General features: G+C 35.2%; 1 protein-coding gene across 1 annotated transcript in view; it reads right to left on the bottom strand.

The window, feature by feature from the left end:
* The window catches only part of LRRTM4 (leucine rich repeat transmembrane neuronal 4), an 807,195-nt gene extending 784,390 nt beyond the window's left edge, over positions 1 to 22,805 (bottom strand). The window contains exons 1-3 of the mRNA XM_008254190.5: positions 22,446 to 22,805; positions 22,031 to 22,185; positions 18,669 to 20,215 (exon numbers count right to left, since the gene is read on the bottom strand). Coding sequence (XP_008252412.1) covers positions 18,669 to 20,215; positions 22,031 to 22,034 — 1,551 coding nt within the window. The 5' untranslated portion in view covers positions 22,035 to 22,185; positions 22,446 to 22,805. The remainder of the gene's footprint in view (positions 1 to 18,668; positions 20,216 to 22,030; positions 22,186 to 22,445) is intronic.
* Between the last annotated feature and the right edge of the window lie 4,205 nt (positions 22,806 to 27,010).

Here is a 27,010-nt window from a genome sequence, read left to right as displayed (position 1 = left end):
TAGAAAGCAGGCATATTTCCTACACCACTCAGTAAGGATATCCTTTCATACATAACAATAGGGTAGAAGTTGAGAACTGCTTTACTAGACAACGGCTTAGCTCCAGAGTTTTAATTTTTATAGGGCAATGTGTCAAGGAAAGTAGAGCATAGCATTTTAAGACTTACAGACTGAACATTTATAAGTTCCAGTGGGAAAGTTGTTTTTCATCCCAGGTCTCTACACACTTACCTGAGCCTGTTCATGTACATCAATGTTAATCTTGTCTTTGGAATGCTAAGAGACAAATGTATTCAAAGTTAGCTTCATTAGCTTCCTAGTACTGCCAAGTTTGTGTTTCCTAATCCTAGTTTATTCATCACTTGGAATCACAAAGAATGCATTCAATACTTCATAGTCAAGAGTCTGTTGCTCTAACTACATGAACCTAAAAAAGCTTTCAACCAAACTTATTTTTCAAATGCAAAGTTAAAATTTTGAATGCGTTTGTAGACAATATGCAAAATATAGATTCACAGAGTTCCCACTAATTAATATTCCATATGTACCTGCTGCTTCATGTACCAGCTATGCTACTTACCTCTCTTCTCTTTGAAAGCCTGAGTTTGACTAGGCTTGATTAAAAGAAATTCATTGTCAAATTTAGACTGGGCACTTTCCTAAATTTTTGTCTCAAATCCACATGCTTATTTTGGCTTTCATGTTCTTGCCTTTCCAGGATATGACAGCTAGGGAAGATCCAATAAAAGATACTAAAGATGGGGAAAAAAAATCTATCCTTATAGTACAGAGCAGCTTATTAAATCTATATCCACAGGGTAGGAAATCTCTCATGTGGATATTGTTGCTCTGTCACCATACTGCAACTGTTTCCTGTAGAACAATCTTGTTATCAATCATACAGCATCCCCCATCGCTGTGATTATTCAATGATCTTGGTTAAAATCATCCAGAGTAATGCTTTTCATCCTCACAACAATCATGGGAGTGAGAGGGGAAAGTTGCTGAGTACCCTCAATGATTCCTCATTAAATCAGTATTATTTCAGAAGTCTAATCAATAAAATAAAATGAAGAGTGATAACTTTAACAATGGGAGTATCAGAAGAAAATACATAAAATAATGTATTGTTTATTAAATCAAGAAAAATAAACCAGAAAAAAAGCACAATTGGTGTTAATATTTGTATACCATTTTTTCTGATTGTAATAGTTACATGAGAAATATAACCATACAAACACAAAAATATCTGCTCTAGGCAATAGCAAAAAACAAAATACTGCAAAAACTCATTATATTCATATTAGGAATGAAAACCACAAACTCATTTGTAAGACAATTAAAAGCAAATTTTCTCTTATATATAACATGTGCTATTTTACTGTATACTTTATTCATATATAAAAATCAATATGGAGTTTATCACTTCTCAACATGAAAGATGTGAATTTAAAAGATATTCACTCCAGATTTTTTTAAAATAAGAAAATTGCAATAAAAATATTAAAATTATTATAATAGAGTACTAACACAATTCTAATGTTCATCTCATTATCCTCAAGCATCTCCCTTATCCACCAGGCGAGAATCATTTAATAAGTAAAACAAAGTGGTAGGTCTTTATTTACTGTCATGGGAAAATGTCCAAGATATGTTATACAAACAAATCCAAAAGTACACAAACAAGATTTAGATCAGTATAGCTAGTATATTATATATAATGAAAAAATTTATTTATTTACATATGCACAGAAAATATACGTAAGAATACAGACCAAAGTGTTCATAATGATTTATTTCTAGAATGTGTTTCTGGAGAGGGTAAAGAGCAATAGAGAGAAGATAATGGGAAAACACACACACATACACACATATAATTGTATGTAAACAAGCTACATAGAATGATTTACATAATTTCATAATTAAATATAGAACCTTGAAGAAAGTAATTCCTAAAGCATTTTTAAGTAAGAATAGTGAAACATCATTTAACCTATTAAATTGTGTGGTAAAAGAAACAGCAAAATAAAAAGTTTAACAGAAGAGCTTGTGTTTTCATATACAAGTATATTTTTATATATGTGGAAACATACATATGAAGACATAATCCATACATAACACATAGATATGCATAAGCTATTAGTATGTATATATGTATGTATATATAAGTAATCAATAATATTTTATAAGTTAAAAAATACAAAATTTCATAGCTGTGATTAAATGACAAATGAATTTGTGGAATTAAGTATAATGTTTGACAAAACATTGTTAAGCTGAATTAATGATTTGCATGCAAAATAACCACCAAAACAAAGAAACCATGAAACTATTAGAAGAAAATAAAAGTGAATATTTATTTGTTATTTTCTAGAAAGAACTGAGCATCATACAATAAAGGCAGAAACAATAAAATAAAGTTTGAACAATTTAAATACACAGAAATTATTTTCCAACTATACAATCAAAAACCCACCTAAAATAAAAAAAACAGCTAAGTAGATGCTTGAAGAAAAAGTCTGTAATGTTTGCAGAAGTTGAAGGGTTAATAAACTACTTTAAAACTATAATAGTTAATAAAATCATAAACAGGCAAAGAATTATAAGCAAAGAAATAATAGAAGATATGGGAATTAAAATGTACAAATGCTAAACAAACATAAGAAATTGTATGTACTATTAGTAACAAAAGTGGCAAATATTAAATGAACAACAAAATACCATATTTCCTTAATTGAAACAGATTATTGCCAATATAAAAGTTTTCACTGAAACACTGAAATGAGAAGACAAATTTATATATCACTATAAATTACAAATAATTAAGAATATTGGGGAAGATATAAATGCAACAGGTTTTTTGTTGTTTATTCCACTAATGTTAAAACAAGCACCCAAAAATGAAATTCATGTACAGTAATGTTGTCTACTAACTAAAATTATGTGTAAATGAATGTGTATTGTATATAAATGTGCTAAAATCATAGTAAGTAAAAATACATATATATATACATATATAGGAAATGGTAATAAAAGTTATATAAATGTATTTATCTTATTTATGCTTATTTGTATTTTTCTCACTTTGAACATAAACTTGCATAATAAAATGGTTTATTCATTTTAAAAGTCCATGGATTTTAATTATATTAACAGTCCATGAATTTTAATTATATTTAAAAATGACCACACCAAAATCTATACCCTAAATTTAATCTATAGCTTTGAACATTTGACAAAGAAATAAATTTATCAACGTTGAGATACATTTTACGAAGAAATTTTCAAAGAAGAAACAAATTATTTTGCAAAGGCAGAAACTAAAGAGAGGAGACAAAATTTGGAAATGTAATCGTTTATTCTTATAGTAAATATTAAGGTCATATTATATACATATTAAGGTAGAAGCCCAGTAGAAACAGTCATGTTGTCTTCCCTTGGATAGCTTGAATGCAAGTAGTAATTAAATCATTACTAAAAAGAAGGAATAATCTCAACCTGTGTGTATTGCATATAGGATATTTGATAGTGATCAGTTATGGATTCTGAGCACTGTGGAGCTGAGGAACATCTTAGAATGGGCTTCTACAAAGATGTTTTCCAGAGATTAAAAATAAAACAGGACCAAAAAGGAGGCAAGAGTAGGGTGAAGAGTCCACCTTGGATAGAGATCTGAGGGAAAGGATAGTGTGAGATAAGGATTTGTGAAGGCCTAACCAGGTTATTTAGGGTATCCAGAAGTTATGTTATAGTTTCTGCCTCTTATTCCATAATAGAACTCCATTAAATTACTTTAAATTAAGGAAAAAGGGTAACATAATTAGCATTTGTCATAAAAGACACACCTTGTCTGTATTATACAGAGTACATTCAATGGAAGAGCTGAGTCACTGAAATTAATAGGACACAGAGGCGGCACTAGTTAAGATGGAGAGAAATGGATGGATGTGAGAGATACTCAGGAGGCAAAATCAACAGGATTTCATGATGGAGTGCAGGGGCAAACATGGGATCAGGGATAATTCCCATAAATCTGACTTGTCAAAACGATTGCTTCATTCACAAGCCATGGTGCATGGGAAGGAAAACATGTTTGAAAAGAAAGATCAAGGTCTGTCTCTGGAAATGGGCTTAAGAGTCCTCTTAGATATCCAAAATTCAATGCAAACAAGAAATTGTTAGACATGTGAAGAACTCAGAGAAGTCAAGCAATAGAGAAACAATTCGTTTATCTTTAGCAAATAAAAGGTAGTTATTTTATATGTTAATGAGAAAGGGAGAGAGGGAGAGGGAGAAAGAGAGAGAGAGTGATATAAGAGGGTAGAGATGAAGTCATAAGGAAAACAATACTTAGGCAGAAGAATACAAAAGCACTATGCTGAAATGGTCCCATTTATAAAAGCATAAAAGCCCAGGTAGAAGAACATTTGAAGGAAGAGAAAGACAAGGTCAAGTGTTGAAATTTATTGGTATATCAAAGTAAAACAAAGAATACAAAAATCAGTTATCAAATTAAGTGATAATGACAATAGTGGCAAGCATACCAAGAGCTGTTTTGAAGGCTTGATAGCCTCTGACGACATAGCGGGTTGATAAACTGAATGACTGTGGGGCAAAATTAGATTGGGGTAGAATCTTTTGGAAAGAATGTCACAGAGCAGTAGTAGAGAAGGACTCCAAGTTAGGAAAAATTTCTTTGAGGGGTAAGACTCAATTATGTCTAAAACCCAATTAACATGGTATAGACTAGGGTAAACAAACCAAGACATGAAGAAAATCCATCCTATTGCCTGTTTTGGGGAATAATGTTTTATTGGGACACAGGTATATCTGTTCTGTATGTATTTTCTGTGACTGCTTTTGTGTAACACTGGCCAAGTATTGAGAGGCATCAATATTACCCACATCTAGTAAATTTATTCTCTGGTTCTTTCTAGGAATAGATTGCTGACCCCTGATCCATATCAAAGAAATAATCTGACTATACGAGATAGAGAAAAGTAATAGATAATCAGATAAACTATGTAAATGGAAGAAAGTATTGGTAGAAGGATTCTTTGAAGTGTGGTTAGTGCTAGGCGTTGGGAAATAGTTATTGATATAATTCAGTTTAATTTTTAGGAAGTTCTGTCCAAATCATTTTAAAATATAAATCTGAAAGTAATTAGCAATTACAAACAAGAACAAATGATCAGGGGCTGGCACTATGGCTCAGTGGGTTAAAGCCATGACCTGCAGCACCAGTATCCCATAGGGGTGCTGGTTCAAGGCCCTGCTGCTACACTGCTCCCTGCTAATGGCCTGGAAAATCAGTGGAGGATGGCCCAGGTCCTTGGGCCCCTGCACCCACAAAGGAGACCCAGAGGAAGCTCCTGGCTCCTGGCTTCCGATCAGTTCAGCTCTGGCCGCTGCGGCCAGTTGAGGAGTGAAGCAGCAGAAGGAAGACCCCTATTTCTCTGTTTCTACCTCTCTCTATAAATGCAATTTTGATAGATATTTTACCCATTTCAAGTAAAAATAATTTCCACACTATTTATTTCAGATCAATAAATATAGTTATTAAATTTAACTCAATAGATAGAGTATAATATTTAGGCCTTTTAAGAGACTTTAAATTCTGAATGAAATAAAAACAAACTAAATGAGAACTGATTTGTGAAATACTGTTGAAGAATTACTGAACTCTAAAATTGCAATTTATATTTAATGTTAGGAAGTAAAAATATATAATTCATAAAATCAAAAATCTAAGAATAGGGAGAAGAGATATGCTTCATAAAAAGAAAACTGCTTGGGGCCGGCGCTGGGGCGTAGCAGGTAAAGCTGCCACCTGCAAGCAGGCATCCTGCTCCACTCCTGATCCAGCTCTCTGCTATGGCCTGGGAAAGCAGCAGAAGATTGTTCAAGTCCTTGGGCCCCGCACCCACATGGGAGACCCAGAAGAAGCTCCTGGCTCCTGCTTTGGATGAGCCCAGATCCAGCCATTGGGGCCATTTGAGGAGTGAACCAGTGCATGGAAAGCCTTTTTCTCTCTCTCTCTCCCTCTCTCTCTCTCTCTGCCTTTCTGTAACTCTGCCTTTCAAATACAGAAAATAAATATTTAAAAAAACAAAGAGAGAACTGCCGGAAATTTTTTCACTAAGTAAAATTTAGTATACATTTTCATAACATCCTGAGACTCTTTTTATAACTGTGATAAATAATATTTTGCTGAAACAAAGTCATTTAACCACTGTGATAAAAATAGCACTGAGTCCAGTGTCACCATATCATAACACAGGTTCATAATATATTTTTGTTGAATAAATGAACTAATACAAAGATAATATCAACAAAAATACAGTTTGTAGTCTCATTAAAGTTAGAAAAAATAGCTGCTCCAAATCATAATTACTTAGTATTATTCTAGGTTAGTCATTATAAGATGAAAATATAAGCAAATAAAATGTCACTATTACCAAAAAGATGCAAGTTTTTGTGTTCTATTATCTACAAATTTCAAAGGAATTAATCTACTATAATTAACAAGTATAATCAGATTATTGGTAACTATATTTGCATATACAATATATATTAGCATTTGAAGTTAAAGCAAATCAACTTATCATTATTAAGGACATAAGAAAGGAGAAACAAATGCTGTAGCATGTCTTCTTATGACACTGTAATAGTTCAATTTGATAATGGTAGAGATTTAAGTTATTTCCAAGTTGATTAATAGATTCACAGAATCCTAGTCAAAATATCGTAAGAATCTGTCCAAGGAGAAAGAGAGAGTCAATCTTTTTTTTTAAATAGAAAGTGATAAAAAACCAAGAGAATTTTCAAAACTACATGTGGAATTTAGTGGTTGGAATAAGAACACTTATTTACAAAAATTATAATACAACATAAAACTATAACTGTATTTTAGAATATAATTCTGAGACAAGAAGAGAGAATGAATCATAAGGCAGAACATAGTATAAATATCATCTGTCTATAGGAAAAGTTTACACTTTTATTAGGCAAACCGTGTTGGAAAATGTTAATTAGTAAGGAAAGGCAAGTTAATTTTCTATTTTGTATGATATACTGAAATATGTTATAGATTTTAAAGAATTAAATTCAAAAATAAAAGCATAGAGCAAATAATCATCATTTGCTCTATGCAGAAGTCTTCTTAAAACAAAAAGCAAACATAATGAAAACTGTTATTGTTGACTTCAATGCTCCATATTTCAAAACAAGAACTTAGGAGCCGGCGCCGTGGCTCAATAGGCTAATCCTCCACCTTGCGGCGCCGGCACACCGGGTTCTAGTCCCGGTCGGGGCGCCGGATTCTGTACCGGTTGCCCCTCTTCCAGGCCAGCTCTCTGCTATGGCCAGGGAGTGCAGTGGAGGATGGCCCAGGTGCTTGGGCCCTGCACCCCATGGGAGACCAGGAAAAGCACCTGGATCCTGGCTCCTGCCATCGGATCAGCGCGGTGCGCCGGCTGCAGCAGCAGCCATTGGAGGGTGAACCAACGGCAAAGGAAGACCTTTCTCTCTCTGTCTCTCTCTCTCACTGTCCACTCTGCCTGTCAAAAATTAAAAAAAAAAAAAAAAAAAAAACACAAGAACTTAGGTACACAAAATATTTTTAAAAAGGTATCCTAAAGCCTAAGATATCACAATTAAACTAAAATATATCTGTCAAATTGTTGAAGAAAATTTAATAAATAATGTTGGTGTTTCTGTGGAAAACTGGGAACTCTTATACAATGCAAAAAGCAATTTAAAAATGCATGTATCTTCAAAAGATTTGATCTTATGAATTAATATTAATGTTTCATTCTATTTGGACATATTCTTTCCCACAGTATCTACATGAGGAAGTCATTAGAAAGTATTTATGACAGGGAAATTGGGTATCATAAATTCCAACCAAAAAGGAAGAAATATAAAATATGACACATCTTAAATATGTAACTGCAAAAATATATATTTTAAAAGTGGTCATATTTATCAGAATATGTGACCTTTAAATTAACAGTATACAGTTTATAAAACCAAAGTAATTTTGTATAATACCCACAGTGGTAACCCCATATCTGTGCATATTATAGAAGTAGATATACATGGATTTCTAAAGTATTATCACTGCATATTGGGATTTTTTTGATTACTTTTATTTATTTCTATAAATAATTTATGGTTTTCAACATTTTTAAAAGACATTCATTTATTTTATAATTAGAAAATAATGGAAAATAAGTCTATCAAGTTAATATATAAAATTATACTTATATTTCAGAATGGTCTGCATCTAATTATTTAGTATAAGTAGAATAGAAATGGCCAGACAATATTGCATAGTAAAATAGTATATTTGCTTTTGTAATTAATATTCAATAAATTTTCATTAAAAACTTGCGATGAGAAAGAGAATGGATGCTATCTTCTTTCTAGCTCAAAGATCTTTTTCAGTTTTCATATTCTGGTGATAAATCACATAAACATTGTCAAGGAATTTGTTAGACCCAAATTGAAAGGCAACATGTTGGAATATTTATTAAAAAAAAAAACCTCTTGTCCTTCAGTCATTTAAGACAAGACAAATTATGAATTGACAGAATGTCAAAAAAGATTGTGAATTGCAAAAGGTTAAAATTATATTTAACCTTTACATTCCCTTATGTTTCAAGTTTCAAGATTGTGAGCTAAGTAATTTAAAAAAAAATAAAAAAAGGAAAAGAATTTCTTGGTAGAGTACTACAGGCCAAGTCCCAATATAGAGAAGGGAAAGTGGTAGAAATAAGTAATGTGAGGGCTAACAGCAATGCTGTGGTCACTCTTAGTTGTGCTTCAGGAGTCATAGTGGGAACAGATACGACTGGAATGGGACCTCTACATGTGCGGGCAAAAATTACAGAGTGGCATGGGCCTACTGTCAGCTCTTAATCACCAAAGACAGGCTGGGATATTCACCATAATGACAGCAAAATCAAACAATAATCATAGCCTGACCCATAAAAACTAGTTGACCAGCATCCCTAGAAAAGAAGTCCAAGGCAGTCTACTAAATTCTTACATGTTCGCGTCAGAAGAGTTCTAGGTCAAGCTAACAGAAGTCTACCTTAAATCACTGAAAGTAAGAGTCATAGCTGTACAATTAATTCTCACATTTAAGCCAGTTTACAGACCTAGTGAATGAAAGGAAAACCAGATTCCCTTAATGAAGGAATCCCATTTCTTTACCAAAAAAAAAAAAAAAAAAAAAAAAAAAATTATGCCATTAATCTCTCTCCAAGCTTCTGCAAAGGGATCTACAGTTATTTGCTAAGGTGACCATGAGGTGCAGGATATGAGGTAGCAAGATCCACTGGGGGGAATCCTGGCCATTAACTCTAAAGGAGCACGAATTCCTACAGGTCCAAAACATCACTGTGATCTCCAGAGTAAGGGTTCATGAAGGTCAGGTGATGAATGGAGCTTTAGCTCACAGTAGGTCCAATGTATCTCTGCACACATTCTGTAGTTGTTCCCCCAGTGCCAGAATACAAAATTGTTATAGACATACTCAGTGACTAGCAGAATTTCCCATAGTAGGATAATTCTGCTTTTCTAATCACAAAGAAAATCACTGGCTTTCTCTCGTAAGGATAACACTGTTCTTGTGTCTTTGTTTTTGGTCTGTAGGATTGTTTGTTAAGGTCTTGTATTGGTGGTACCTTCTTAATTTCATAGCACACAATGGTACCATACAAACATTTCATGCAGAAACTAAAAAGAAATATCTCTCTGTTTAAAAATAAATTACAGTGAAGGAGACAAAAATAAGAATGCTGCAACACATGCTTCTGTAAATATAAGAACTGAGAGCATATTCAACCAATATAAATACTTACATGACCAAATCACGAAATGTGAGCTAGCCAGGCCCTCAGAACATGTCAGTCCACAATGGACAGCACATATGACGGTGGTCCTGTATGATTTGATCATGTGCTGACGTCAGGGCTTTCTAGTTTGTGTAAGTACACCCGTGATGTTTATACAAAGTTAGAATCACCTAATGATGCATTTCTGAGAAAATATCCCTGTTGTTAAGAGCTGCAGGAGTGTGTGTGTGTGTGTGTGTGTATGCTAGAGAAATACTAATTCTTCAAGTTAGTTATTGACTTCTTAATTCATAAGGAATACTCTAATTAATGTTGAAGTTCCTCTTTTTATTTTATTTTTTGAAGTTCCTTTTTATAATGCATAGATATTTGGGGACTTAGCACAGCTTCCACTTGTTGAGAAAACAAACTGAAAGGCAATACTTAATTAGAACAGAAATTTATAAATTGCTTCTAAATTGAATTTATTCTTTAGAATTAGTAACAACAAAAGCATTATGAATTCTACCTTCTTTGAACAATGAGTAAGATGTTCAACCAAAGAAACAGTTGGCAACTCGTGGGGTATTATTATCTACTACCAAGGCTGGTACCCAATCTAATTACAGCTAAGACAAGGTACTGAAAGGTCGGGTTTATTATTTACATTAGTAAAAATAAAACCACAGTACTTGTTTGTGCATCATGGGGTATTATAAGCATCATCAAAACTAATAACAACAATGAAAATAATACAAACACATTGCATTTTACATTTTAGTGGGCATTTTAGGGCTTATAATTAATAATCATTTATTTTTATACTGAAGTGTTTCATAGAGGAGTTCATAGTGATTTTTGACGAGTAGCTCATTAATCATTCCCACAGTTACTTCAAAGGTTGTTATCGCAGTTCAATAGATAGAAAAATTACATCACAGAAAGGTCATATATATATTTACTTGTCCAGTATTAGAAAAGTAAAGTGAGTCAATATCAAATCTGAGACCTCTTTTTCACCTCTTGATCTAACCACTGGACCAATGCAATATTGGTCCATGCTGTGGTTTGATCATCAACCTAAAGTACTTCATGGCTGACCTTTCTGCTATTACTTTTACAGAGCTATAAACACAGAAGTAAATATCAAATTTTCCTCTATAGTGACCATACTAAAAATGACTCAAGCATAATTAATCTATACTCCCCTTTGTTTCTTTTTCAAGTGTTGTTAAAAATGATCAACAGTCAAGTGTTAACTTAAAACTTTGACTATTAAGGTACTTAATGAAATGCATCATGATATTTGTAATGAAACGAAGGTGTAATATTTATTACAAGTCAGTTAACAGAAAGGAGAAACCAATGTTTAGTAGATCTCAATACCTCTAATAAGTATACTTGCAGGAGCAAATGAAGGAAGCCATGTTTCAGTAACTGTAACAAGAAAGAAGTACTTGAAATTGCAAAACAAAGTATAGAATTTTTACACAGAGACTGGTCCTGCTTGGCTTTCTAACATCAGTGTAAATTCAGTGAATCATCTGATGACATTTTAAAAGGTGGCAGCTAAACAATAACCGTTACACGTCTAAAGTGAAAATACACAGTGAATATGCAATAGGTAGCCTTTTAAAAATTAAACATTCTCAGGCATTTTTCGTTTAGTATCATTTGCTTTTTCAAAATTAGTTTCTTATAATTTTAAGCTTAAAAATTTCCCCAAATAGAACTAATTCATGGTTCTCTATGTTCCTATTTTGAAGTATTCAGTTTGCTCATTTATGTCCCTAAAAAAATGAATTCTCAGGCCGGCACCGCGGCTCACTAGGATAATCCTCCGCCTTGCGGCGCCAGCACACCGGGTTCTAGTCCCAGTCGGGGCGCCAGATTCTATCCCAGTTGCCCCTCTTCCAGGCCAGCTCTCTGCTGTGGCCAGGGAGTGCAGTGGAGGATGGCCCAAGCGCTTGGGCCCTGCACCCCATGGGAGACCAGGAGAAGCACCTGGCTCCTGCCTTTGGATCAGCACCTGCCACGGCAGCCATTGGAGGGTGAACCAATGGCAAAAGGAAGACCTTTCTCTCTGTCTCTCTCTCACTGTCCACTCTGCCTGTCAAAAAAAAAAAAAAAAAAAAAAAAAAAAAAAAAAAAAGAATTCTCTTAAGTACCCTATCTATACTCATATTAGTTTATCTGACTTATACTTTTATACTTAAGTATACCTTTAAATAACAAACATTTCAGTTTTCAAATTCAGAAGATACCAACCACTGAAGTATTAGGAAAAGAAATGAGCATTAAAAATTTGTATCAGAAATTTTGAAGTTATAGCTATGCTTTCTTTAGAATTTCCTCTTAAAACTTGTGATTAAAATATTTATCACACTTAACTTTGTTCTACTTGAAGAATCGTGTTTTTAAAAAGAGACTAAAAAGCGAAATGATGACCCTTCTTGCTAGACTTAAAAATCATATCTCTCCCCCATCTCTGAGGTTTGAAAATTAAGTAGGAGAGAAGAGACAGAGACAGAGACAGAGACAGGTACAGAGAGAGAGAGAGAGAGAGAGGCAACCTTATGAGACATGCTTGTATGAAAATCCCAAGACCATGAAAAGAATCCTCCCCAATTGAGGCAATAAAAGGAAACAAAAATTATTCTTATTATTCTTATGACTTTAAACTCTTTTGAGCATATTCCCCAAAATTTTACTTTTCAGATGATACAGATAAAGTGGACAAGGTAGTACAGAAATGAGTTTTTTTAAAACTAAGATAGATGGCTATCTGTATTCAGTATACATTTTTTAATATTTTAAAAATATTTATCATATATATATCACTCCTTAAATGCATTCTTTCAGTGTTTTAAAAAGTATTATGTTTAAAAATGTCACTTAAAGTTCAAATATCAAGATATTTCATTAACATATACAAAGAGTAATACTACAAAACCTATTCTTTTGTAGTTATGTATTTATTTGATATTTAGGCATCAGTTTGTGTTCAATGTTTTACTTCATTTATGCTTCTTCATTATTTTTGAATGAGATTTTTCTTTATTCAACATTTTCTTAATGTACATCCCAATAATTATTTTACAAATACCATAACATAGATTTGACTTGAGGTCAAACATCTAACTTTTAAAGCATTAATTTCCCAGGATTTTATTTGTTTAAGCCTTAATTTCTCTTGACAGTGAAAACATTATTTTTAAAATATGTAGCAAGAATTTTAATATATAGCCTTTGCACATCTCTAGCAGTTTCAAGCAGATGTTTATACAAAGGCAATGATTTGGATACGTAGGAAACCCTGTGCTTCTTCTCACCATTCTTAACTTACAGCTAAAATTTTAATGGCTTATGGAGTGCATAAGAAAAATAGCCCCATAACTTCTCTTTCCTTTTAAGAATATTGAGATTTTATTAAACTGACTCAATGAATAATGGTTCTTCTGGTACTATAAAAAGCAATTTTAATTTTTAAAATATATTCAACATCACTTCATGCTTTCCAGTGATCAAAAGACATACTAATTTTTCAAAAGTCCCAGTGTCTAGTGATATACAGGTTGCCACTGTTTCATTTTGATTTACTGAATCTTCAAACTCTAGAGACATGAAATTCAGATGAGTCACCAGGTCCCCAATGATAATATTACTTAGCAACTTCTAAAGCATAGAACTGTCTATAAATGCAATTTCTGAAAACTAGAGATGACCAGATTTTATTGAACACAGAAAAGCATCAAGAAGAAAAATTCTGGCACATGAAGATTATTGAGATGTGTGAAAAAACTATACATTTCTAAGACTATAGGCAAACTCTACAGCTTGAGGTATTAGCAAGCAACAGTTTTCAAACCTCATCCATGAGATGCTAATATCCTAATTCTAGAAAAAGAATTGAACCATATATAGTCAGTTTAAAAATTGTTCCCAAATTAGCCATTTCAGATCTTTTTTGGCAGCTGTCACTCTTTATCACTAGCATTTGCAAACTCAAATAAAAATGCTATTCTCAAATAGATTTTAATTGGATCAAATTCAGGCCATTGATTTTTTAAAAAGCAGTTACACTTTCAATTGCTTTCAAAATAATAAGTTATTTGGCAGAATGTAAAAGGTATGTGTGTGTGTGCAGACACATTTGTGTGGGCTTGCTATGCATTTTCCCCTAAAAGACAGAGAAGTTGCATGGCTGTTCACATGGGCATCTCAATTTTAATAACTCAAGAAGTTTTTTACTCATTGACACATGAATACATAGCTCAGTTTTTTCTTATGATCTCATCTTGCTTTTTCACGCCTGAGAATGAATATAGAGATTTTGCAAAGTTTACTAGTCTGGATTGCTATTGGCTTGTGCTAGTTGAGTACTTATTTGAATACACTTATTTGAGGGATCACAGAGAAATGAAGTGAGTAGCCAAATGTCATACCCCAAATGGCAGTATGTAGATTACATACTGAGTTGACTACTTCAAATTGTTTTTTAACAATAGAACTTGAGACTAGATAGATGAGAGACACAATTTTTAAAGATGATAAAATATTCACTTTAAAAAGTATATTCCTGACTAGCAAATCTTGGCAATTTAACATAAGCTTTTTTCAATTAATACTTCAAATGCTCAAAATGGACATTAATTGTGATGGGAAGATATTATATTCTTCTCTCACCAGCCATGTATATGCATATATAAACACATTTACATAGAAACTTAGATAAAAAAGCACAAATACAAACTTTTTGAATATACAAAATATAGTCTCAATTACCACATTTTGCCTTGACACAGTAAAGATCACCTCAATGAGTTTTATTTTTCTATAGCTCTATGCTGGTAAAAAGTTCATTAAACTCAATGACACTAAGCCTATTTTACATAGCATTATCTTTGAACATATATTATTCCAATCCTTGGAAATCCATTTAGTACACTGCAAACTGTCACTTTGTAAAGTATCAAAAGAAGTTACTGGTATATTTTAAATAGTTTTTCAACTTAATTTCTTTAATAATTACGAACAGAAATTGTTTGAAATGGTCTATATCACCCACTGCATAGCAGTGAAAGAAATAACTTAAGCCCAAACTGACAACCAATATGTTGTTTGAAATTTGATTTTAACAGTGTAACCAAAATATCAAATAATTAGAAAATACATACCTATATTACCATCCACACTACCATTTTCCTTATGGCAGCAATGTTAGCCTTATGGGATCATTAAACTTTATATTCCAATTATTTAACTTTTAAAAACATTTTGGATAGAGAATCTCTTGAGAGAATGCTTTCATTCACTTTAAAGTTTCACCAGTTTCTTTCATTCTTTTTCATGTAAAAGATAATCTAGAAAGTTCTTCTTTTCCTATATTTACATTTGCTAATTATATAAAGGGTATTGTTATTTTCAGTTAATGAAACAATCCTAGTAGAATCAGCTATCAAAATGTGTTTTTACCATCTCTAAGGAAAAATCTGGTATACAAAATAATTTAATAATTTCTGTAATATCTTCAATGAGATAAAATTATGCATAATTTCACATCATTTAAAAAATATTTGCCATTTTCTCTACTTTCAATAATACACCACCAACTTTTAGGCAAAGTTCTCTTCTCTGAGTACATTTTGAGGACAAACTAAATGATTTAGTTCAATGAAGCACACTTATCTACTTGCCACGTGTGATGATTGAGATGTATGTATCTCTTGTGCCATACATATTAATTATTCATAACTATCTAATCTATTCTTCTTTTATAGATATGAGAAATTTTACTGCCTAAGTTATTATAATATTCTCCTTCACTTTATTAGTATGGTTATGTGCACATGGACTTTTCAAAATTAAAACTTGCAAAGTATAGAACCAAAATTATATAAATAGAAAATTGCATGCTATACTTTTAAGGTTGCTCATAGATACCATTTTAATGAGGAATCAATATTTTTATTTTCCTCAGAAAATAAACAAGGTGAATATATTTTTACTATATTTAGTTCATGCTAACTGAATTTTAATATAGGTAGAAAGTAGACTTAATTTAAAGCAATTTTTCCCCATCAAGGCACTATCAGAAAATTAGCATTCAATGCTAAGTATTTTACTTAAATATACATGGCTTTATTGGATAGAATTTGGTGTTTATTAAAAAGTGCTTCACAAAACTTTATCATATAAATGGTTCTCTATCAATACACGAGATTTACGACACAAGAACAGGTGAAAATTCAGCACACTTTTACTTGCAACATACTTATAAAATCATCAACTTAGGCAAATATTGCCCTCTCTTGTATTCATTTTATAGAGAAGTTTCTATAAGAGATGATTTCTCAACAGGAGGCATTTTACTGTAGGTGAGAAAAAAGGGGAAATTAAGTTTTCCCTAATAGCAATTTTTAAGAATTTGTTTTTCCCCATGTTTTATGTCCATGTAAAACTTTTACACACCAATATTCTATCAGAAAGGTTGAGGCTAGTTGCAATGTTTGTTTTGTTTCAGAATAAGCTAATATTCATTTAATATAGCTGTTTTTGCATTGCTTACCGTCCCAAACTGAGGTAATAGTCTTAAATATACAGCCTACCAATTTTATCTTGTTAGGGCATGGAGAGTTTGATCTTCAGCAGGGTTGTCATTTTGACTAAACAGCATCATTAGAGTATTCATTGACTTTTCCCTTGTGTAATGCGCTAACAACATATTCCTCCACAATAATACTACTGCAACTTCATGACCTTAAACACCACTTGATATAACACAGTATTAGAATGTGTTTTTAAAAAAGCATGTTTTATCAAATAAAACAAAATTTATTTTTTCATAAATCCTCAGGTTTTCAAGGAAATAATTCGTGGAATTTAAGGTCTCTAGAAAACATATGTATCCCCTTTTCTCAAGTCCTCATTATTTAAAATCACTCTTCTTGGTGACTCTTACATATAAAATCACCATCCTATTACACGAGGCAAGAGAAAATTATAAAATGGAAGTGGATTTTCCTTGTGTTTTTACATTACCAGCCTTTAAAAGGATCACAAAATACAAGGAGAACCCAGAATAAAGTAGGATGAACTTGTTACTAATATTCATGAATATCATGTAGTTGTGGGCCTGCAAGAAAAACATCAAGCCTTGTTAGACTTACATAGAAAATATTTTATTCTCTTTGATTTTTAAGGGCAATTGCTTATACAAATTTCTTTTAGGACTTTGTTAACTGGGATTACTCTCCTAATTCAGTGATACACAAAAATGAGAAAATTAACTTCATGAAGAACAGTTCCATAGTCCAAACTTTACTGAGTTGGATATTATTTCAAATTTAGTGCATTGTCCGAAAACATTTTAATTAGCATGTACATTTAGGACTATGGGAAAAATAGAGTATATTTTATCAAAGAGCAAATTATATTTTCCAACTGTTATAACTAGAATCAAAAGGGCAAAGTCTTTAAATAATCATTAAAACATTCTTTTGACAAAGAAGTCACCTAAAATCAGACGCTAAAACAGCATATGGCGGAACTCAGCCTCTCTTCACTACTTTATTCCAGTAACAAGGCCTTGGCAGTCAAAGACTTTGTACACTCTGATAACCTTTACCAAGAAAACAGTAAATTTACATTCAGTACTACTAATCAACAAGTTGGGAAAATTAGTGTCTATTTTTCCACACATGAACCCGTTCCTAAAACTGATCTTTAAAATTAAATAATCAGAAACAGTATCCAAACTACTTTTTATGTAAGCAAAAATAGTATGACATAAAATCCATAGCTTCATTTGAGGCTATTACAGAAAGGGAGAATACCCAGGACTCAAACCTTGCTCCTTCTTTTATTTATAAATATTTGTATCACTTAATTTTGGATCAGTATAACAAGAATACATATCATTTCTTTTGGAGATGACAGCAACACTAACAAACACTCACTGTTGCCCCTGTCATTTTGTTACTGCTAAATCATCCACAGCATCAAGACCTGATATTGGTTACTATGGACAAAATCAAAACATGGAATTTGTTTCATTCTGATTACACACAAATAACCAGTACTTTAAAAAAAAAAAAAAAAACCTTTGAAAAGTGACCTATAGCCCAGTAATTTAAAAAAAAAAATGGTTGTGATGCTCGGGGGTGGTAGATAAAGAAGGAAAGAGAAAAAACAAAGAAGGAAGTAAGCCTTAAAATCCTGATACAATTACACAGTTGGCCTCTGACATTCTCTATGCTGGTAAGATAACTAAATGGCAAGTAACATGGCTGTCAGATCCCGGTTGCATGCTTTAATTAAAACTCAAAATTTACAGCAAAATCAACCTTGGGTAAATTGCTCTTTGGTTTAAATCTTCATTACCTCCTGGAATTTTGGTAAACTCACTTTGCTTTTTTAAATTAAGCTGGCCCCTCCTTTTTCACTCCATTACAACGCTCAAACACCAAGAACCATACATAAATTTCAGAATGAAAAGAGTTTTGTTTGTGTAGATGTGTGTTCTTAAGTCCAACCCCTGTATACAAACCGTTAAAAAAAAAAAAAAAACAGGTGTTTTAACATAGTGCTTTATTCCAATTTAATCTCATCCTTGAATGAACTTCCTTCAAGTTTCAACCATTAAAAAAAAAATGCAGTCAATTTCCTGGTGGTTGTAATTTAATTAAGTAACCTTTCACACTGAGCAACACCCAAAAGCAAAAGGGTCATTAATCTTTCTAGTGATTAGAGACACCTCTAGAGCTTCAAACATTTACCTCTCCTTCCCCGAAGTAGAAATGCTTTTAGGAGGATCATGGTTCATACCTCACACTCCCTGGAGCCAGAGATGGTATATGTGCAGGGCCCAGATCCATTAACCGATATATCCATGGTCTCAGAGTTTGTAGGCTTGTAGTCCACATAATACTCCTGTAAAGGGGAATTCATTTGTCTTTCAGACTCTCTGGCCTTTTTCCGCCGCCTCTTCATAAGAGAGTGTTGCTGGAGTTGTTTCATGCTGGCTGGGTAGCGTTTCCAAGACACATAGATTACCAAGAGGATCATGGCCACCGAGAGAAAGAGAGCCACGCTCCCTGCAATAATTTTGTGAAATGAAACATGCTCATACTCTTGCTCTGTGCCAGGAAGCTGGAACCCTGGGGAAGGGCTTGGTGTTTCAAGGGCAGGTTGGGTGGCATCAGGTCTGAAGATTGTAGGTTTAGGGATAATCAGAGGTTTCTGGGGAGTTTGGGGGAGCAGGTGTGATCTTTCTGTGTTAACCACCTGGACTTCAGAACAGATATTGTATGTTTCCACTGCATCGCTAACCTTTTCGCCTTGGATGTGCTTAGGTCCTGCACATATCATGGTGCTTTCCTTATTTCCTTTGAAATTCTTAAGCCAATAAAACAGAGGACAAATGCTCCGACTGCATTCCCACATATTTCCAGACAGGGTAATAGATATTAATGATATCCATGCATTGACAGTTTCCTGTGAGATGTTGGTGAGCTTGTTGGAATCCAAATTCAATTTTTGCAAATTGGGGAGGCATTTAAATGTGCCTGGCTCAATCCCTTGGATATCATTCCCTGATAAATCCAGGTTGTGTAAGGAACTCCATGTCCATGTCAAGCCTTGGCTAATGGAGCGAATCCTGTTCCACTGTAAGTAAATTGAGCGGAGGTTGAAGAGACGTGGAAAATGAGCAAAGTTGATCTTGGAAAACTGGTTGTGTTCCAAGTGGAGCTCCTTCAACTTCAAGAGGCCAGCAAATGCATTTCGGGACAAGCTTCGAAGACGGTTGTAACCCAAATCCAGAAAATCAAGATTCCGACAGTCCTGAAAAACTCTTATCGGCACAGTCTTTAGAGAGTTAGATCTCAAGTGCAAAATGATGAGTTTCCGAAGGCCTTTAAACTGTTCAGATTGCAATGTCTGAAGCTTATTGTAGGAGAGGTCCAGATTGCGGAGATTGGGAACTGGGTGAAATGTTTTATTGTGCAGATAGGTAATTTTGTTGGAGCTTAGAATTAATTCTTTTAGTCTACGGATCCCTTGAAATGCATCTTCGTCCACAGAGCTAATGTAATTATGGTCAAGATAAAGCCATATAAGCTGGTTAAGGCCAGCAAACTGATTGGATTTGAGCTTTTGAATGCTGTTGAACCTTAGTGATAAGCCTTGGGACCCTCCAGAAATGTTCTCAGGGATATCTGCGAAAGCATGAGACTCACAGTACACAATTTTGCCATCACATCTGCAGTTCTTTGGGCAAGCTCTCTGAGCCCCTGTGAGCATAACAAGCAGCAGCGTGGAAAGTAGCACCAGCACCACACTCATGCCTTTCAGCTGCGTAATTAAATGGAAACCTACAATATTAAAGAAAAGACAGATGCACATTGTGAAGCTATTAAAATAAATCACCACTAGCTTACCAATATCTGAGGCATTTCATTTGGGACAGTAATGGGAGAGTTGATTTAAGGACAAGGTATTTAACATTGAAGACATTATTTTCTTCTATGTTGCATATTAGCTGTTAATGTCTCAGTCTTTCTTCCTTGATCGGCAAATCATCACAGTGCCAGAGAACTAAGAACAGCGTTTCTGAGTTTCAGGAGTTCCCATGTACTTCAATATTGAAAAGCACAGAGCTTGTCTTGTCACTGAATGCTGACATGTTAATAACAATAATATTTGGCTAGTCACTGAATGGCAACAACCATACCAAGAGAGGGTATCTTCTGGTAAGGGCAGAAATATGGCTTAATGAACCCAGTACTTGTCCATCTTTCCTAGTTGAGCAAACAGGCTGCGATTTGGCAAAGGAGCTTCAGGAAGCTGTCAAGGTAACCCAAGTTTGCCCTGCCTGAAACTGTAGACTTATTACATAATGGGGTAGCAGAATATGAGCTTTGGGAAAAAAAGAAAAAAGAAAAAAAGCATTGGGACTAGTATGGGAAGCCAATGAAGCACAGGATAATGACGGTTAACAGCAAGTACTCTCAGTTTGTTAATAAGCATATATTACTGTGTACTGTGGCTCCCTGCCCGGTGATACATGGGCTGGGGGACCTAAATACTCAAAACAGAACACTCCAAAGTGAAGACTGACAAATTCTTATTACATATTTGCATAAAATACAAAAAAATCTTATGTAGCATTAAACTGCACTTATGTTTTCATTTAATCACATTTTCAAATGTGAAGGATAAACAAGGAAACCCACAGCAGACGACTCTCCTCCTCCTCACCATCCCAACATGCTCAAATCTCTCCCCGACTTTTTTCTTCTCCCCTCCCTCCATTAACTTCAGAAAGCCTGCAAAGTTGCAATCTATTGGCACTTATGCTGCATTTCCAAGTCATTGCATGGTAAGGGACTTCTTTTCTCTGTCAACAGTAGATTTATTATTTCTTAACAGTGAAGAAAAAAAAATCCTCCGGTGTACTGCAGTTCCTTGTTTCTTAAACATTCATATTTTTAACCAAAGAGGCAATCAGCCAAACCCTTAATCTAAAAACCTTCCTTCTTCTCAGTGAAGGTTTTTATATAAAAAAAATTAATTTAAAACCTGATTTTGCTCTCTGTCCTCTTGCCAGCTACAGACTCATTGAAATACATTCCTGCTCTCCCAGACAGGAGAAGGGGGGGGGGGGGGGAGCCAGTCACACTTGAAAAAATAAGACTGGCAAATGACTGCTGGAAATTTGGAAGCTGTGTTCAGGATACAGCTTCAAAGATAAAACAAGCCCTGGTGCAACCTCTGATAAAGTAGGGACCCCACCCCTACATACACGCAGTAAAGTGTTAACAATCTTCCTGACAGCAACCAGAAATACAAGCGTGGCTAATATTATCAAGAAATAGAAGCAAACACAGTATTTATCTCGTGTTCGATTTCCAAGCTGTGGATGCGCAGACGGTAGAGACAGTCTTGAAGCTATTTCTCTAGAGTCTGTTTAAGTCCACGTTATGCATTTATGCATTCAAAAAAAAAAAACACTGCGAAAAGGAAAATGATCTAAAAATATAATAGCAACTATAGTGAGTCAACTGGCAAACTCAGAAGGCTGCTGCTTTTTGCCTGTTTCCCCGTCTTTCATCAGCGAATGCCAAACTGAGCATAGGAAGGTAAGAGGATCGGCTTTGCTAAGAAGAAAACAACAAAAGTTCACTTACCCATCCTTTGTCATCCAAAAACGTCTCCCCCCTCTCTCCGCTTTCTTCTTATTTGGTCTCTCGTGCCGACACCACCACCACCTTCATGACACAGTGCGGCTGGCTGTCATTCACACCATTCTGATCCCGCATGTGAGCTAGCAGCCCCATACAAACTTCCCCGGAGAGGACAGGCAAAAAATATACATACATATAGATTAAAAAAAAAAATTCAGCACGGGGTGGGATGAGGAGGGCAGGAAAAAGGAAGCTGTTGGGGGAGGGGGGAGGGCCTCTAGGCTCTGAGGACCATTGTGTAATTCACCAGAGACCCATCAGCAGTAATTGGCAATCTGTGCGAAAGAGCTACAGCCCATCTCGGAGGTAACCAACTTCTCTGTAAAAAGAGAGGAAAAAAAGAAAATCTTCAGAATACCTGGCATTCCTTATTGTGCTGGCTTTTGCCATTCCCAGATAAAGCAATTCATCCTCTGGATTTTCAGTTCTTGAAGCAAGTAGGCCTCCTGTGCTGTGTGAGACCCCAGTTTAAAAGCTATGCAGGCTAGGTTTATCCATTTAGCTGGTCAGGTTTAAAGTGTTTTGTAGCTGTGCTGAGAGGCAGCCCTTGTCTAATTCAGAAGGCTTTCCAGAGACTGATGATGCTCAGAGCTTGTTGGTGCTAATGCTTGAGTTTGTGATACACTGAGTGCCCTCCGCTGGAGAAAACAGATTGCACATTAAAGACGGGAACAAGTGAGCTTGTCAGTGGTGTGCAGCCTTCCCTTGCTCAGAAAGGGAAATTAAAGGCACAGGATCACTTTTTTTTCTCTTCACTAATAGAAATTATGAAAGGTTTATGCCCAAGGGTTCCTTTTAGTGGTTGCAAATATTAAGTAAAACACTTCTCCTCCATATGTTCTGAAATTAATAGTTTTTACAAGTTATTCTTTCATTTTTATTTAGTATTTTTGCTGTCCATGTCTCAGGGGATTTATCATCTTTTTTTTTTTCCGATGACAAAAAATTTGAGTTGTATTTATTTTTGATACTGCTTGTTTCATTCATTGATATTTTAAAACTAAGCATACAAGGAAGCATTCTTATCAAGTGAAAAATGCAATTAGATCTGTTTTATTGCTAGGTAATTACATTTAAAGTTTTTAACTTTAACCTTTACATTTTCAACCTTCCACAATAAAATATATTCTGAAGTTTTGTGCATTTTGCTTAACAGCCTGGAACATTACTTTCTGAAAGTTTTTGGTTTTGGTCTGAAAGTGGTTATCATCTATACTGTATTAGACTTCCAGCTGGACATCCTTAGTGCAGTCACTTTCCTTAACTCATCTGCATGGATATTGCACATTCTTTCCTATGCAAATCACCTGAAAAAACCAAAGCACTCATATTCTACATCATCCTGGTGTTTCTTTAAAATTCGTAGAATATCTTCAAAATCAGGAGGGATGAAGAAATGAAACACCTGAGATGAATAAGTTTGAGAAAAATCTATACAATTTCCTTAAACTTGTAAAGATCATTGGAAAAATAATATAATGCATCATTTTTATTTTGTTCCTCATTTTCACTAGCTTATTTCATAACAGTTGGGTAGATAAGAATTTTGGGAATGATCCAGGAGAATGAACTAATGTACTGCAGAGAGAGACTACTAGGTAAGAATCCTAACCTAATTTAGCAGATACAGGAAGTTTAAATGAATTTTACATAAGTAACTAGAATTGCTGTGGATCATTACAAATGAATATTTTAGAAATATTCCTTGGTTTTAGAGTGTTTGCCAAAATATTAATAATTAAAGGGGACTTATCATATGAATAACACATATAAGTTGACTCAGATTTATGAGTAGGCAGTCGCAGGCGTAGTCTAATTACTAAGATTTCTTGAGAAACAGAAAGGGATAAAATCTTTCCCAAATATATTCCTTCCCATTAACTGATACCTGAATTTCTATTTTAGAAATGTGTTCCTTTGGCTTAAGGCTTAATACCTATTAAAATGCAAATGTATACTCAGAGGCAATATTATTACGGTTACTGAAAGGAAATAAATCAATATTAATGTTACACATATAATGTGTTAATAGTAGTATAGTTTACATGGAAACACAAACCCCACCTAAATATTCAACGAGACGTGGTTAAGGAAAAATCACTACATGCATGAAATACTACATATGCTATCATTAAAAAGAAAATAATATTTTTTTGCTGACAGGACAATGTGACCACCTTGTGTACAGTAAGGAGGGTAGGGACAGAGAACTCGGCAGCTACTAGAAGATGAGGAAAGACTCTCTCCCTGTGCATAGTTTTATGTGCGTAGTGGTAAAAATACTTAGAACAAATTTTCCTGGAAGATGGGCTTGGGATGCATTTGATTTCATTGTTAGGACTTTTGTCTATTTGTGTTTTCTAATTTTTATTTTTTTTAAAGATTTATTTATTTATTTGAAAGTCAGAGTTACAGAGAGAGAGAGCCCGGGAGAGAGAGAGAGAAAGAGAGAGAGAGAGAGAGAGAGGTCTTCCATCCAATGATTCACTCCCCAGTTGGCCAGAACAGCCAGAGCTGTGCCGATCCAAAGCCAGGAGCCAAGAGTTTCTCCCAAGTCTTCCACGTGAGTACAGGGGCCCAAGGACTTGGGCCATCTTCCACTGCTTTCCCAGGCCAGAGCAGAGAGCTGGATGGGAAGTGGAGTAGCCGGGCCTCGAACCAGCTCCCATATGGGATGCCGGCGCTTCAGGCCAGAACATTAACCCACTGAGCCACAGCACCGGCCCCATCTAATTTTTAAATATAATGAATATGTCTCACAAAAGCTGAGCCCCCCATGAGCCGGCGCCGTGGCTCAATAGGCTAATCCTCCACCTTGCGGCGCCAGCACACCGGGTTCTAGTCCCGGTTGGGGCGCCGGATTCTGTCCCGGTTGCCCCTCTTCCAGGCCAGCTCTCTGCTGTGGCCAGGGAGTGCAGTGGAGGATGGCCCAGGTGCTTGAGCCCTGCACCCCATGGGAGACCAGGAAAAGCACCTGGATCCTGGCTCCTGCCATCGGATCAGCGCGGTGTGCCGGCTGCAGCGGCGGCCATGGAGGGTGAACCAACGGCAAAGGAAGACCTTTCTCTCTCTGTCTGTCTCTCTCACTGTCCACTCTGCCTGTCAAAAAAAAAAAAAAAAAAGCTGAGCCCCTACACACTGCCTTTGATGTGGATCCTAGATGCTGTCAGGTCAGGTCTCCTACAGGCTCTCAAGTTCCCTCTCTCAGCTTAAAGCTTCTTTACCCTTCTTTGGTGATAGCAGATCAACTCTCTGTTGAAGACTCAGTGAACCAAAGAGTGGTTCATTGGATCCAGCCAGCCTCACAGGGTATCAGATTACAAGATCCGTGAGTTATTTTATTTCCTCTACCTATGTTAACATGTCGATTTAAGACCCTGTCCTAAGGTTTTTTCTTTATTGGAACTCTGAGCAAATAAAATAACAGCCACTTAGCCCCCAAACTGGTGGGAGTCCATTATACCATCACCAAGACTCCTAAAATAGCACAATAGCTATCCTATTGCTGGCCAAAGGAGGACCACAAGTACTGCAAACCGGAGATCCATACAAGAGCTGCTCATGTGTTTCTCAAACCCCACTTCAGGATGTAGAATTCCTTATCATTAACCCCTCATGGAGTCTGGGAACTAAAGGATAGATACCCACACTTCTAGTTCCAAGCTTTACAAAATAAATGCCTACCTTCTTTGGCTACTCCAATGTCAGTGATTGACTAACTTGGCTCTGTGTGAGTAAACTTAGGCTTTGGAGTTGTACATCAATACAAATTATATCTATCTATCTGCATATGTGCCTATATGTAAGTTTTCCTTTTGTTTGAAACCAAGGCCAGTTTATGACATAGATTGGGAAAAAAGAATCTCAGGATGTCACCCGTATTTATAGTATGACAACTGGCAAAAATTCTAGCTTTTATTAAAGTAGCTGCACTTCAAAGTAGCTAGTGAATTACATGTAGTATTTACAAAGAATATGACTAAAAGTCAGTTACAGATCCCTTGAACATACTGTGGAGGTACAGAGTCAAGAGATCTGAGAGGATGCTGCATGGAAGATTTGTTTGGAAAAACTGTCCTGACCTTCAAATACACAAGCCAAAGTAGTGAGTATGTCTGTCCCTCAGCTTAACTGCTAGGTAAAGGACTTCTATATATTTTTTAAAGAGCTTGGTGTACATTTCCACCAGTGAGCCCAGCACTAGAATTGGTGTCTGATTCCTATTGGGAAAATCCTGAGGAAAAGATTTTGGATTTTCAGAGTAATGGAGAGCTATGGTTGCACTGGAATTGGCTTTCACTTTCAGAGTGTGTCTGGAAAAAAATATGCACATATGCTTTCAGGGGAGAGAGCAGGACTAAGTGGGAGGGAGTAGCTTGGAGCCACTTTAAATCCTGATGAGATCCGCAACAGAAGGATCTGTGTGAGACCATCACCAAAACAAGCAAATAAACAAAAAACAAAGAAAAACCAATCAACTGGGAAAGGCACCAAATAAACACTGGGGAAAAAGTGCCATATTTGTCCATTATTGATCGTAGGGATTCTGAGGATGTAACAACACATCCATGAGAAAGAGAACTATCTTTCAATATTTCATAGGCTCAGAAATCACCAATCCCTTTTACAGTAGAAACATCAACCAGGACATTTCATGGAAAGGTGAGAAATACCAGTTAGAAAGTGTGAAAGGGGGCCAGCACTGTGGCGCAGCAGGTAAAACTGCCACCTACAATGCTGGCATCCCATATGTGTGCTGGTTCAAGTCCCAGCTGCTCCACTTCCAATCCCACTCTCTGCTATGGCCTGGGAACACAGAAGTAAAAGATGGCCCAAGTCCTTGGGCCCCTGCACCCGCATGGGAGATCCGGAAGTTCCTGGCTTCAGATCAGCACAGCTCCGGCCATTGCAGCCATTTGGAGA

Source organism: Oryctolagus cuniculus, chromosome 2 (genome assembly GCF_051225735.1).
Source record: "Oryctolagus cuniculus isolate XC-2025 breed Fujian yellow rabbit chromosome 2, ASM5122573v1, whole genome shotgun sequence".
In the NCBI taxonomy this organism is placed as follows: Eukaryota; Metazoa; Chordata; class Mammalia; order Lagomorpha; family Leporidae; genus Oryctolagus; species Oryctolagus cuniculus.
The sequence above is the reverse complement of the archived record's forward strand: the minus strand, read 5'-3'. Positions and strand labels throughout refer to the sequence as shown.